Source organism: Bactrocera latifrons, unplaced genomic scaffold (genome assembly GCF_001853355.1).
Source record: "Bactrocera latifrons isolate USDA-ARS-PBARC rearing strain unplaced genomic scaffold, ASM185335v1 scaffold_0, whole genome shotgun sequence".
Lineage (NCBI taxonomy): Eukaryota > Metazoa > Arthropoda > Insecta > Diptera > Tephritidae > Bactrocera > Bactrocera latifrons.
In genome coordinates this window covers 6,079,971-6,095,058 of record NW_017534406.1, presented here as the reverse complement: position 1 = coordinate 6,095,058, position 15,088 = coordinate 6,079,971, and the positions used below count along the sequence as shown (strand labels likewise).

The following is a 15,088-nucleotide window of genomic DNA, read 5'->3' as shown; positions in this document are numbered from 1 at the left end:
ACACATTTGAGCGTCAGCTCAGGTTGGTTGAAGAACGTGAGCTTCACTTTGCAAAGTAACGCAACAAAAGAACCGTAATTTTTGAAAACACAGACAATGACACAGACACAACATATGGTATTTCGTTTCATTTCCCCATTAAGATTTGTATGTCTAATCATTAAGCTTTAATTGCTTAAATATTTTCTTCTTCATTTATTATTCCGCCTATTAGTATCTCTGTGATCGACGTACTTTTCTTAGATCCATTATTATCCTTCGTTCGCTTTATTACCCAACAATTGGTTGCAATTATTACTATGCAAATTTATAGCATGCAACATCAACCAATTTTTATTCATCGCGGTTAAATGAAAGAATTCGATATGCACAAGAGTAATAAATATCAAACACATTCACATCTTGCATTCAAGTTAATTTACTTATCTGGAATTTTATCATTCAAAAATGACTTACGGATTATTATAACTTGAGTTATTTTTGATTTTTTTTATATCCTTCGTGACATTTTTTCATGCATAATGTACTTACTTCGTACGAATATGAGGACCAAATATAATATTTTCATCTGACTATAAATTAAAATATCTTTCTAATCGTTTGATAAATATAATTTATTTACTTAGGTATTATAACTGATCATATAATACATCACATTTCAAAGAATTAAAATATTATATGAAATTTATCAACTTCCAAAGTAATTTGAACAATATTTTTGGCAAAACGAAATGAAGACGGAAAAATGTTCGGTTCAATAAACCTTTTTAGCTGAGTTATATAAAACTATTTTTTTTTTTTTTTCGGGAAGATGTTTAGAGCAATTTTGCGATAGTTGTATTAATTAGATTTTCCCGTCTATAAATTTGAAAAGATAGAAAAATACTCATATATCGATAGTTTCAATAATCCAAAATATTTGCCTAAAAGAATTTTTCAAAATTACGTAAGTGAATGGATGCAACTTAAAACTACTTTTTTCGAAGTAATTGCACAATATCTCAAATTATTTTTAAATATCTCTCTATTACATAAAGCAAAAAAATATGAATACTGGAAATTCGTAATATTTTTTTAAAAATTGGACAAAGCAAAAGTAAAAAATATACATTTGTCTTGGAGTGCCCGCCAGGTTTGAAAAATATTTATTTTTTTTTTTTTTGCTTTGCAGCTTCTTGAGATAGCAATATTTGTACTAATCAGAAATCCATTATTGTTTTATTTTTCAAATGACCACAAGAGTTGAAATCATGGCTATGAGAATACGACTTTTTTCCTCTATGAGGATATATGTATATATTTTTTTTTCAATTGCCGAACACGGTCGAATTTCAGTTTTATAGACTAGAATATCCCCTTAAATGATGAGTTAAGCAGTTAGCATACTCAAAAGAGTAAATGTTCTTAAATCCATGGGACTTTCAGAGATTCAAGTATTTTCTACAAAAAAATTTTTTTAGCCTTGGACTCATTACTGAGCTGAACTGCATCTTCTTTCCTTTGAAACTGGTGGTGAGAAATATTACCTATAACAACTCTTTAGCTATCCAGTGAACATCACAAGCCACAAATGTTTGGTGAAGCTCGTCCAAATTTCGAGCAAACGTTACAAACGCCTGACGAATTTAATATTTAAAACCGCAAATATATTTTAAGGCAAATAGAAAAAAATAAAACCGCGTTTATTGTCGTACCCAATGTATCTTATGATGACCTTGAACAGACAACTGTTGCTATCAGTGTGTGATAATGCGCAACCGTCAACATTTGCATACGTATGTATATAAAAGCCAAATTATATAAATAGTTTGGAGATGAAAAGCAAATAAAAAAGTTTACTGGCTGCCATTCATACATGTAAAATCAAAAAGGTATATATAAAAGTAAAGTAAAGTAACATAAAATAAAAACAGTACATAATGAAAAAATCATAATTTCCTAACTACCGCAACCATCCATATAATATGGTGGAAATCTTGTGGATTTTACTCAATGCTGATGCAACTTACACCACCCTTAAATATATAAAACTCAAAATAAAATTTATCTTAACTCAACTTTGAGCGGCAACCATTATCTCTCTCATAAGCAATGAGTAAATATCGTTTTCTCCTCTATGTGCAGTGGTGTGTTTTTAATTGAGTTACTGAGCAGTAACTGTAGCGTTCGCTGGAGTTCTTGTCTTCTTCGTTGTGCTGGTGGTGAATAGAATTCGTTGTGCTGTGCTGAGCGAAACACATGTGCTGTCGGAAGTTACGCTCGCCGACGGTTTAATTGTGAACTTTTTTCAATTTTTCGTTCGGTGTGTTTTGAAAATGCAAAATGTTAAGAGTGCACAAATGGAAATATAAATATTAAATAAGTGAAAGGTGTTTCAAATCGAAAGTTATCAACGAAAACCCAAAAATTTAAACCTCTCGACAGTTGGTATCTAATAAAAATGTTTTGACGAGTGTTTCCAAATGCTTGGATCATAAGCAGCTGTAATTAAATTGTAAATGAAATGTGTGTTTAAGTGTGTGTGTCTTATAAAAAATCGACGTTTTGTGAAATGAAAATATAATATAAAGCTTGTGTGTATATGATTATACATACATAAATCAAGTTCTGATGCATAGATTCCATAATTAAAGGCCGTAAATGAAGAAAAGGGCTTGAGAATTCCAAATTAAATAAAAAGTGTACTACTGGCCATTCCAGTATTGAGATTGTGTTTGTATCTGTGTGAAAACGATGCAGCTGTGTGAATAATTCAGTGTTTATTGTTGTTGCCGTTCTTGTGAATTTGGTGAGTCGCGCGCGCACACACACAGCTAAGACAAAACCGACGCGCCGCTCTTATGCGCTTGCTTGCTTACCTGAGCGCAGTCGCTGCCAAGTGTGTGTGTGCCTGTCAGTAATATTCGTTTACGTGCGGGGAAATGCCGTTCCAGCGCAAGCAGGCAGGTGTGTCATACGCGCTGTTGTTGTTATGAGTGTCGACGAAAACCAGTTGTTAGTTGCACCGTCGGCAACTCTCAACATTCCGCCGTGTGTTTGTGCAACGAGTTTTCGATCACCGATCACTAAAAATTGCAAAAACGCTCACTCGTGCTCTCTAAACGACTAACAGCATTGCCAGTTTTAATACAAATTAAGGCAACGAAGAGGTGTATGTGTAAAAAGTATAAAAAAATTGAGTAAACAAGTATTGGCTGCCGTTTGGGAAAATAAAAAATTTTATATAATCAGAAATGCACAAAATAAATGCCTCTCCAGCCTAATATATTGAGTTTGTGATCTGAATCCAAAATGTAAAAGAATTGCAATAATCCCTTTCCCAAGTTCACTACAGCTTCACCTCTGCCATACTGCTAAATGCAGCAGCAACAACAACAAAACTAATAGCAATCAACGTTTGCAGTTCGATAAATTCAAACAAACGCGAAACCAACAAGTAAACAGCCATGGAGGAATGCGAACGGCGTTTAGAAAAATCCAATGCAGTGCTTTTCCACAACAACAAAAACTACACGACATATAGTCGCTGTAAAGTGCCATCTAAATTGAATTTATGTATTATAAGCGGTGTCTGGCTGTTGCTCAGCCTCATTGGCAGCTGCGATTGTTCAGGTATGTGTGTGTGGGTTTTTTTGTTAGTGCATTCGGGAGTGTTTGTTGGATATTAAACTGGTATATTTTTGTCAAATGCCGGTCTTACAAAGCACAATTTCTGCTTTTGGTTACGACGTCGGCATTACTCTAATGACAAGCAATTTATAAGGCAGGCACTGACCTATGACAAAAATATTTTTGTTTGGGTGGAAGCGTATCCATGAAATAATTCAAGTTTTGTTACACATGTGAAGATGACGATAATAATATCGATAAATGCTTAAATCCAATAATTATGGAAAAATTCACGTTTCGTGTGAAGTTAAAAGTTCCTATATTTAGTCATTAGTGCGTGCCTAAATGCAAATTGAAGACTAATGAGTAAATAAGCTGTGGGCATAGTTACAAATCAGAATTCTGCAGTTTTAGCAACAGACATACAATTCTCCTTCTTCGTCCATTAATATTACTCTCAAACTCTTCTCTTTATTGAGCTTCATTAGTGTTCGGTCTAAAAGAAGTGATCGTTTCGAATTTACTTGTGCATTAACGCATGTGTAGCGAATAATCGTTCACCTGAACAATTCAGAAATACGTAAAGTACTATTAATATTGGATATAAATGCTTCATAGCGTCATAGCTTATGTTCCATAAGTCTGGGCCTAGGATGGATCCTTGTGCTGCTTCTGACGTAACCGCTATCTGACGTGGCCCTTCTTTAGTTTCATATAGCAGGTTTCTGTTGCTAAGGTAGCTCCGCACCACAGCCCTGAGGTAGTCGGGTATCTTGAACCTTTTTTCGAGAGCGTCGATCATGTCCACGCATCTTGCACTGTTGAAGGCGTTTCGGACATCTAGAGTCGCCAGTAACACTATTCTTTTATATTTATGCCATCTACGCTGCGCTGCTTCTACGCTTTCAATGACGCACTTTATGGCTTCTATAGTTGAATGGCCGGCCCTGAAGCCGTGTTGTCTAGGAGACAGTCCTCCAGCTTCGTTAATAGTCGCTTCGAGTCTGGGTTTTGGCATATCATGTGAATACAGCGTTTGTTCAATGATATTTGTTGAGTGTTTTAAAAGAATTTAACACAAATACGTCGATTTAAATTTTAAAATTCGACAAACAATACTGAAGTCGACTGACATAAACAGCTGCTGCAAGCACACTGCTTGACTGATCGCGCTAATTTTTGACATCACCCGTTACTTTCTTGACAGGATGTATAAATCGGAGAACTAAAGCGTATGACTGCCATACAAACTAACTTATCAAACTTAAGTCCTTGTATACTATGTCGTTTTGACATAGTTTATTACCCAAACCATCGCTACATTCTGAGAACATATTGTTCAGATGAAACCACTATAGCTCGTTACACAACAATAAATTATATCTAATTTTGAACGGTCTACGGTCTCCGCGAATCAGACAAAAATGTTTCCAGCTACGTATTTATTTATGCATACACGCCATTACATCTAGTAAAGGTTCGCACGTATACATTAATTATATCAATTGCACTTATCGCAAGTAATTGTCTTCTCACCTCTGGAGCAAAAAATAGTAATCATTTAACAACAATAACCAAGGGGGGTAGGAGGAAAGCAGCGAAAACCATACCAATCTATTGATTTTACATAATACGTTCATTGATAACTCTCATATTGTCCGCGAGAGCTCAACTAGTATTGAAAGCAAAACGCGTGTTAAATATCTACTTCCATTAACGTAGCATTAAATAAACATTCAATAGATATCTTCGGTTCGCCATTTCTTTGCACGTTTCTGCTCTCTTGTCAAAACAAATTACATATAAATGAAATGGGAAAGATATCAAGTTGATTTTGTAAAAGAAAGTATAAGGATATCTCTTTAAAATAGTTTAACCGTTATATTCAATGCTACGAAGTTTTGTCTTACAATTGTTAGATCAGTTTTACAATCAGATTCCAATGGCAATTGAAATACTAAACATCTTAACATCTACCTCCTTCAAAAGGCTGATACTAGCGAAAAAGGATAATTGATGCAACCTGAAAATGCCTCCCATCCACCAATTATAATTCGCAAAATTCGGTGTTGCATTCGGTATGTATGTTGGTGATGCGGGTGTTTACCAACGGTACGCCTTTGAATCATTTATTCGACCACCTCCGGCAAATTAGCCGATTTTACCACCTCAGTGCACTTAACGCCGCAGCAACACTGGTAATACTGCAAGTATACATACACACAGGTATTAACTAATCAAACATTTCACAGCTGCTTATTCAAATTAGCAAACACCAAACTCGCATACGACTAATCCTCAAATGAAATTCATTTTGTAGTTGAAAAAAATATTTAAAAAAAATTAGAATTTTCTCAAAGCCATTAAAGGTTTACCGAACTCAAATACATTTATACATATTCATAAATGCCAAAAGCTGCGCATTAGCACAATAATTTTTATTTTCGAAATTATAATCCGAGCACCGAAATTTGTGCTTTTGTTGTCATTTGCTAATTTTAGAGCAATTCTGCTTAAAATTTTGCGGATTACTAATTGCTGAAACTGGTTTAATTGTAATAATATACATTTATTAATATAAATAAATATTTTTTGTACACTTTCAAAATCTATATCTATATTTTTATAAATATTGCACAGAAATTAGTTGCTTTAGGAACAGTGAAATATCAATATTATGTTGAAAGTATATTATTCCGAGGTAAAATATTATCTTTCAAATATCTTTCATAATATTTTTAATGCAAACAATTTTCAAATCCACAAAAATTTCGTAAGCGTATTAAATACTGTTAGTGGCTGATAATCACAAAAAGTTATGTTCATTATACTTCTTTAACAACTCGCTATAGCTTTTATATTTTATTAATTGCAATTAAAAAAGAAAAATTTATTTCAAATTTTGTCTGGCAATTAATATTTTTTAAAAATATAATATTTTTTGTACAGTGTAAACTACAAATGCTTATTTGCCAACAGACCAGTCTAAATTATTAAGGAAATTGTATACCAAAATTCCGAAATATCTCAAAATTTACGTAAAACAACCCGCAACAGCGGACAGTTAGCTTTTATTGAAAAATGTGTTGAATCAATTATTGCAAAAAAATATATATATTTAATGAAATAATTTAGTTAATCATTGGAGATAACTTTTTTTTAATTAAAAAAAAATTGTATTTGTAAGTAATGACTCCCTTTTTTCCTTCTTTCAAAAAGTCACGAAATAATGATAAGGAATTTTATGTTTCCTTGCACGTAGGAAGAGAGAATTTAATATTTTAAAGCAAGTCATTGCGACAATTTATTTTTACAGAAATAAACACGAATTGTTTTCTTCTTGGGAATTATGCGAAATATTTATACCCTGAACAGGATATACTAAGTTTGGCACGAAGTTTTTAAAGCCCGGAAGAAACGTCGATCAAGTTATAAATTTATACATACAATATATAAATCATTAACATTTTCTTTGTATGGAAAGCTTATTTGACGAGATATCTTCAAGAAATTGGACATGAGCTATTGCCCATTACATATGTGTAATCTCATATCTATATGTCGACTGGTGCCTTAGAATCGATTGTCCAGTGAGAATTTCATGACTTTTCCTTGATTCAAAGTGAAGTTATGGCGTTTTAAGTGTCAGTATGTTTGCTTTATCGGTGCGAAAAAGAGTTTCGAACAAAGAGCCAACATAAAATTTTGTTTTAAAATTGGTAAAACTTTTACCGAAGCGTTTCAATTGATGAAACAAGTTTATGGTGACGGTTGCCTATCCTGTAGCATGAGTGGTTTCAACCTTCTCAAAGTGGTCGTGAAGACATAAATGACGATCAACATGTGGGCCAATCAAAATCCGTGATCACCGGAAATTCCATCGAACCTGTGCGTGAATGCATCAAAAATCAGCCGAAACCATCTTTTAAATTCATGGAGATGGAATTGAACATTTCCAAAACATCGATTTATCGCATTTTGACCGAACATTTGGGCTTACGAAAGGTGTGTGCTCAGAATACAACATTTGATTCGACGCTTTTGATCGATTATTTGACACAAAATCACATTTTAACCATTAACCACTCCTGTTTCACCTGATATGGCAAAGTGCGACTTCTTCCTTTTCGGAAAAAAATGCATTTGCCGATGAAAGGAAAGCGTTGTGCAGACGTAAAAGTCATTCAAAAGGCTTGCACCGGTATACGAGTATACGTATTGCGGCCATACCGGCCAACGAGCTAAAACACACGTTCGACGTACTTTTATACCGTGCAAAAAGCTGTATTGACGCAAAAAGAGACTATTTTGAATAAAATAAATTGGTTTTGCCGAAAAAATCATTTGCCATGTTTTTTAAGTTCCGTTTTCTTTGGAAATCACTTGGTATATCTGCTATACAAGTTTATCGATCAAAATCACATCATCAACAATCAATCACCATGTATAGAAACTATTTTGTTTGACAAATTATCTTATCAAAATCTAGAATGGATTAATTTCCAAGAAATCTCTTATTGTATTATTTAAATTTGATCGCTATAAGATATACTAGCTCTCATTCAAACTAACCGATCAAAATAGTAATAAATATGAAAAATCTTTTTTCCCTTATTACGTAACCTCAATTTGCCTTCAATGTTTTTTATGTCGAATTAGTCGCGAACTATAACACTTTTTCTGTTGGAAGGAAACTGTTGGCAATTTGGTTATGCATATAGTTGCTAAAAAATCACCTGTAAAGGGTATTATAGTTTAGACACAGCCGAAGTTAACGTTTCTTCTTGTTTTGTTAGGAAGTTGAGCTCACTACCATATGTATTCATTTGTGCAATTCATTTTGTGAAATAGCTGCTTTTCACGTATGTACCCGTCACTTCCTTCAGGAAAAACTTAACAAACTTTTGCCGCATAATAACAAAGGGACAATTTTGAAATTGTCACGCATACCTGTCTCACACTACTTCATTCCAGCAGAGGTTGCGCATAAAGTCTAATTGAGAGCTCTAACTACTTAACAGACGACGCTTTTGAGTGTTATATCGCAATAATGCAAAGCTTACGGTTTTGTCATCTAAGTAAGCATACGTGCCTTCCAAACATTTGGTTTATTTTCTTACAAGCACTATTATTCAAAATAGATCTAAGAACTACTTTTTCGTTACCAGTTTTTACCATTGAGAAATCAAAATAACAGATATGTACGAGTAACATACCAAAGTACATAAAGTAAACAAATTCATATGCACATACTTATGTATATATTCTTGTTCTTCACGAACTTTGCACCTAAACCTTCTTCACTGTAATATGTACCTGAAACCAAACCTTAACCAAACATAGCATAACTCCAATTGCTGACAGTGCAAGGCAGTAACGACTACTGAAACCGGCGCCCATTTGCATTTCAATTTCGTACGGTCAGCAACCATTTCTTGCAGCTATTTAACATGGCCAGGTGCACGATTGGCACATCTGTTTCTTACTACAAATATTCCACGCTCAAATGTCAAGTAAACATTATGGTAGGGCACAAAGAAACTGCATGTATGGACTGTGAAAGGCATACATGTGTTTGTACTAAGAGTCGTAGAGTTGACGAAGGACAGTGCAACCAATTGCGCCTTTAGGTATTTCCGGTCGTTTTTTGTCTGGTGAATAACTTATGGAAGATATGATATTTTTCATTTTTTCAGCACATAAGGGAATAATGACATAAATGCGAAGTTCGGAGAGATCTTAAAAAATTTCCAATTTCGACGCTTCGATCAAATTACTGAATATTTCAAAAATTTAGCAAGAAATTATATTATTTTTACTATTACTGGAGAAATTGCAGACATTATTCCCACTCGTTTCTAACAAGTGTGGAAATGTCTTTCATTTCTAAAAGTATTATTTGTAATTATAATGTTCTCAAACAAAGTCCTGGTATTAAAAATATCATATTGTTATTTAATTTTTTATAAATGTATGTATCTAAATATACAGTGATCAATTTATTATTTTATTTCTCAGCATAGTCTACTTTGAAATTGATAGTATWTATCTTCCATATACTTTAACTAGTCTGAAAAAGAAGTCTCTGGAGGTATACTATGCAGACAATTTGGGACATAAATTCGTAGCTTATTTCGACCAATTTGGCCATAGTAACAACGGAAATGTGAGCTGATGCATTGTGTAATTAATAAAGATAGGTTTTTGTGACTTTCCTTACTCCTCTGTCCTTTCATCACTTCGCAAGTATTAACTCTTACCGACTACCATTTTATGGTCTGGAGTTTGAATATGGGTTACAAGAACGCATAGTTGCTTTCCTTTTGCGATATTTTACTGTACCTGGCATTATACGCGTCCTGGAAGCAATGCGTAACTCAGCTGTATACTTCGTCACATTTTCATATATCCATTTGTAGTCGAATATACGACTGCTTTGAGCCGAAGAGAAGAAAAGCCAAAAGATTAAAAACAACTTTCAACGACGTGACCTACCAGTGGGCATATTTGCACTGCTATAACAATAAGAGGCTAGAGTGCAGTCAGAATTTCGGCCATAACACTCTCACACCTTAACAGGCTTTATGCTGAGCTTTTGGCTTTCGTTGCCTAATAAACTCCCACGACTAGAAGTTTGCAATTTTAGAGAACACATAACAGTTCATACGAGTAACTCACAGTGGCAATAGTAACAAAGGAAAATTAATTTTGCTTTGCATTTTTACATAACATGCCTGTAAATAACTTGAATTTCTTAAGTCCGTTCGCTTGCCTAGCCATCTCAACTGAGACAGTACAGTGCCTATATGTACATATGTATATATGTATGTATGTATTAGATCAAATTAACATGTTCAAGCTATAATCCTGCCCTGTACTGTGGAATTGTTAACTGTCACACGATTCTTTTGCTGTCTTTTTGCTTCTACTTTCGGCCTTAATCATTGAGTTACCGTTAATGCAGAATGTTGTGACAGCTGAAATATTATTTGCAAAGTTTTATCCGACTCTTGTCTTTTGCTCTGTTACTGATTTTTTATTGGGTAATTAATTTATCACTTTCTACTCAAGAAAGCCAAATGTGTTATGAAATGGATTCAAAGTTACGTGTCAATGTTTTACCTGTTGAATTAGGTAAAGCATGTCTCCATTAAATATTGATAGTATTGAAAAGAGTACTCGTATATAGAGAAGATTATGATCAGAAACATTAGCTACAGAGATATATTATATCCATTTTAAATAACGTGGAAAATTATTATTTTTCATTGTTGTGATTAGATTCTATCCGCAGAATTAAGCCCATATTAGTAGTAACACGGATGTTTCACTTTATATTTCGGGGTTTGGCGATCGTAGTGTTGCAATCGGGAAACTGCATCGTGCATATTGCACGATCGTCATGTGATTTTTCGGGAAATTTACACAATTGTTGGCATTAGTAGAGCCATATATTTAATATTGCATGAACATTTCATTATAAAAAAATTTTGTTCTTGTTAGATCTCACGCAATTTGTTAATCGACAAAATAAGTTCGTGTCGATTGGTCGAGACAAATGTTAAAAGAACACGATAACGGTGTTTCGAAACACGTCTATGACAACGTGACAGCTAATGAGTCGTGAATGTATAGTATATGCGCGAAAGTAAACCACAGACGACTATATGAGTGTTTTAAAATGCACCGAATCCAACAAAAAGTTGTTCGCAAACGAATCATATCCAAATGGTTGCCTCGAACGGCTTGTTTTCATTCCCGAATAAATAAAATAAACTAATACTATATCAGTGTTTTGCGTCACCTAAAGGTCATTAACTTATATTTTATTTAAAAAGACGCACATTCTAATTGTTTTTATTAATAAGTTTTACATTTCTTATATATGTAATTTATATAATTTCTTATAATTATTTTAATTAGTAAATTAAGCTAATCGCACAGCAGATGTTCTTAGCACCTTACTATCCCGCTTATTTCACGCATATACATATGTACGTTACCTCGGCTCGCAAATAAAGACCGTCTGCTCAATCCTTCGGCACAAATAAATTCAAAATTTAATAGAAATAATAGATAAGAATTGAATACTGTTTCAGTCTTGAATATACATACATGACCGTATTTGCCTTCCAAAGGTATATTCATGTGGTATACATATATGATATTTAAGCAGCGCAAACAACTATTTATTTTTCCCTCCATTTTATCAGAAACATAGAAATCTACTTAAACTCATTTATGGGCTAACCGTTATCAATAGAAATTGAGCAATAGACGGAATAATTGTTCCGTGTATTCATATACTTATATGTATGTATTTGTAAATAGACACATACTTTTTGTATACATATGGTATTTATGCGCGATTATGTCAGACAGAAATTATTAACGGATGTTGCAAGCGAAATATTTTTCAACTTAGTCATGTTTGACGCACTATATTGTGACGTAAAACGTGATAGTTCGTAGTAAAAACAAAATGTATATGTGTATATATTTTAATTAGATGAAAGTACCTGAAATTCTACATAGATTTATTAAACATTACTCGTATTCGTAAAAATTTGTGAAAATATTAATATATAGCTTCCGTTCGTTCAATTATTGTTTTCATAATTTTTTTGTAAAGATTTCGAGCAAGTGACCGTCGCCGCTGCCTTGAATAAATTCCAGCCGAGAGGCCGAATTTCCATTCACTCTTTGCAGCAATTAGAACTGTTTACAAGCCAAAATATCCAGAATATTCTCTTTAAGGCGTCAATCGTCTCCATCTTATCTGCGTGTACACGCAACTTCACATAACCTTACTAAAATAGTCCTACAGTATTGTATCTTGAAGGCTACGCCACAGTTTCTAATTAAGCAACATTATGGTTCCCTTCATTTTTGAAGAAATATGGCGAAGATGTAATGGTGTCTCAACAATTTCTTCTGGATTATCTTCACACCAAATATGACAATTTTGTTTATAAATTTACCCTAAAAGTAAGCTTCAACGCTGAACAAAATTTTCTAGTGGAAATCGGGATCGATGGTCACCTCGTTTTGGCCCATTCACTGAAAGTTGTTATGTAGTATGTCTGTTCATTATTAAATGGCAAACCGAGCAGAGTATAAATCTAGTAACAGCTGTTAAAATGACCAACTTCGAAGAAAGTATTCTTCTTTAAAAACCACATGTTTAAGAAAATTTCTTTAATGTACTTTTATATAATTTAAAAGACCAGGCAATATGTTAGAACATAGATATACAAAATTTTCTAGCAATCAACGGGAGTATGTATTCATGACTTCGAGGATCAGCATAAGTTTTAACATTTTAAACGAATTATATATCTCTCAGAATAAAATATTAGCTAAATATCTTCGATTCTCCAAGCGTTGCTCACCAGTTGGACCAGATTTTCAAGCAAAGGGTCTTCACTTGTGGTACCATCGTGCGCCAACATGTCTCCTGAGGCATGTGCAATGGTATTATGATTTTTTCATAGTAGAGAAATTCTTTTTATCGGTTAAGAAAAGTTGCTATAACCCATTATTATGGTGTTCAATATTTAGCTATAACTGAATCTGAGTTTGATGTTGCTTTTAAAGGTCATTTTTTGACAACAGAGCTAAATTGAGCAGAAGAATGGCGAATCGAAGAGAGCTTATGTTATTATGACACGCTATATATGTTTGTATATACCTTATGAGTTGTTCAATACCGCCAAACAATTATGTTTGCTTGTAAGTATATAAATATACGAACTCAACTGACATTACACTAATCATATACTTATACATATACATATAATATGTATGTATGTATGTCAATAATTCTATATGCTCAATTCAATATGTTCATAACTCTAATCGGCAGTAGCAGCTGTGATATTTACACATGACTTATGAATACAAAATAAGCACATGGCAAGATTATTTCAACCGATTCAATTGGTGCAAAGAGAAAAATATGATTCATATGCATTTTTTCTATATCTATATACGCAATTATATCAGAATAATCAATTATGTATAGTATGTTGCGACCCTTTCATGCCTAATTATTATACTTGCATTTTTCTCAAAGAACTTGATGTTGGTTATCAAGTAGACGGTTAATTTGCCACACGTCCTATTTGCTTAATACCTTAACAGCGGTTATGATTTGCCATACTTAACAAGTTCTCTGTCACTTCATTACAAATGTTCGGGCAAATATTTACATTAATAATTCAATTCCACAAATGCAAATACAATGTTTTATATTTCACATATTATATATGTTTGTTTATATTCCCGCATTTAAAATCGTATATTCTACATATGTATATGTTTTCACTACAATTTATTTTTAGGCAATAAAATATGTTGTGGTTTTTATTGTGTGTTCATTTCGTTTGATACTTAGCTTATGAATTAATTAGTTCGCAAGCGTTTTCAGGCAATTGCTCTATGGCACTAATGGTTTTTATTCTCACGAAGAGGACGGAATTCCATGCCGCATTGCCCACTAGAAATGACAGCTAAATTTCATTAATTAGTACATATTTTGAAATATGATATCACTTCTATCGTCGAGTAACCTTAAATCCTCATTGTTATGATTCGAAAACCCGTTAATTAAGCCTGTGAGTGATTGCTTAAATAGGATATTATTTTTTGAAAAGTACGGGTACATGCACTAAAGTACATTTACATCTAGCATTAAAATATGAAAAGGATACGACCTTAAAATTTTTTTTAATATTATCACACAACGAGTAATTGCTAATTTCATGACTCTTTTTGGCCTCTAAAGATATCAAATTAGATAAGAGGAGATGGAGGCAACTCCGAAATATAATATGTAATCAATGCAGTTTTTTTTTATTAATAATTTTAGTCATATACACAAAACTCAGCTCTGACCTATACCAAATCGTTTTTTAGAACTTGTACGAATTTCTCCTTTTATTACAACTGTTACAAACACTTATAAGTTGATATTAGTAAGCTAAACCTGCATTATTATAAATGGAGTATTTTATTGAAGAGTATCTCCGGTTGTTGAAAAGGGCATTACATAATTTTCGAATTGCTTTGTAGTATTTCACATAATTATTTTCCTCTTTACTTTCTCCACATTTTCACCATTTATTATGTACAAAGCACTTATTACTTATTTTAAGCTTTTGTATTATCCTCGATTGCTGCATAACTGTAGTGTAACAATAAAGAAAATTCCATAGTTCCAGTTGTAAACATAAAATAATTTTGACTGAAAATAAGTCAATGAGCAATTGATGTTAATATTTCATCGYTTCCACAAAGGCAATGTACATATATATATATATAGTATTAGATTGTCAAAAAAGTCTTGCGGTATTTTCGCTAGTTGGCGGTGAGAGCGCGTAGTTCTAGTTTTATTCGTCGCATCGGGTCATGGTATACCTTTTGGAAAGCTCATTTCACGCTAACACGTGTTTGATTGATTGTCGTTTCTTGAGTTATA

The 15,088-nt window shown here is 33.1% G+C and overlaps 1 protein-coding gene across 11 annotated transcripts in view; it reads left to right on the top strand.

Moving 5' to 3' along the window:
* Positions 1 to 2,229: 2,229 nt before the first annotated feature.
* Positions 2,230 to 15,088, top strand: part of LOC108972818 (protein sidekick) — an 87,636-nt gene continuing 74,777 nt past the window's right edge. For all 11 annotated transcript variants that reach the window (XM_018940497.1, XM_018940407.1, XM_018940242.1 and 8 more), the window contains exon 1: positions 2,230 to 3,612. In XM_018940497.1, coding sequence (XP_018796042.1) covers positions 3,447 to 3,612 — 166 coding nt within the window. In that variant the 5' untranslated portion in view covers positions 2,230 to 3,446. The remainder of the gene's footprint in view (positions 3,613 to 15,088) is intronic.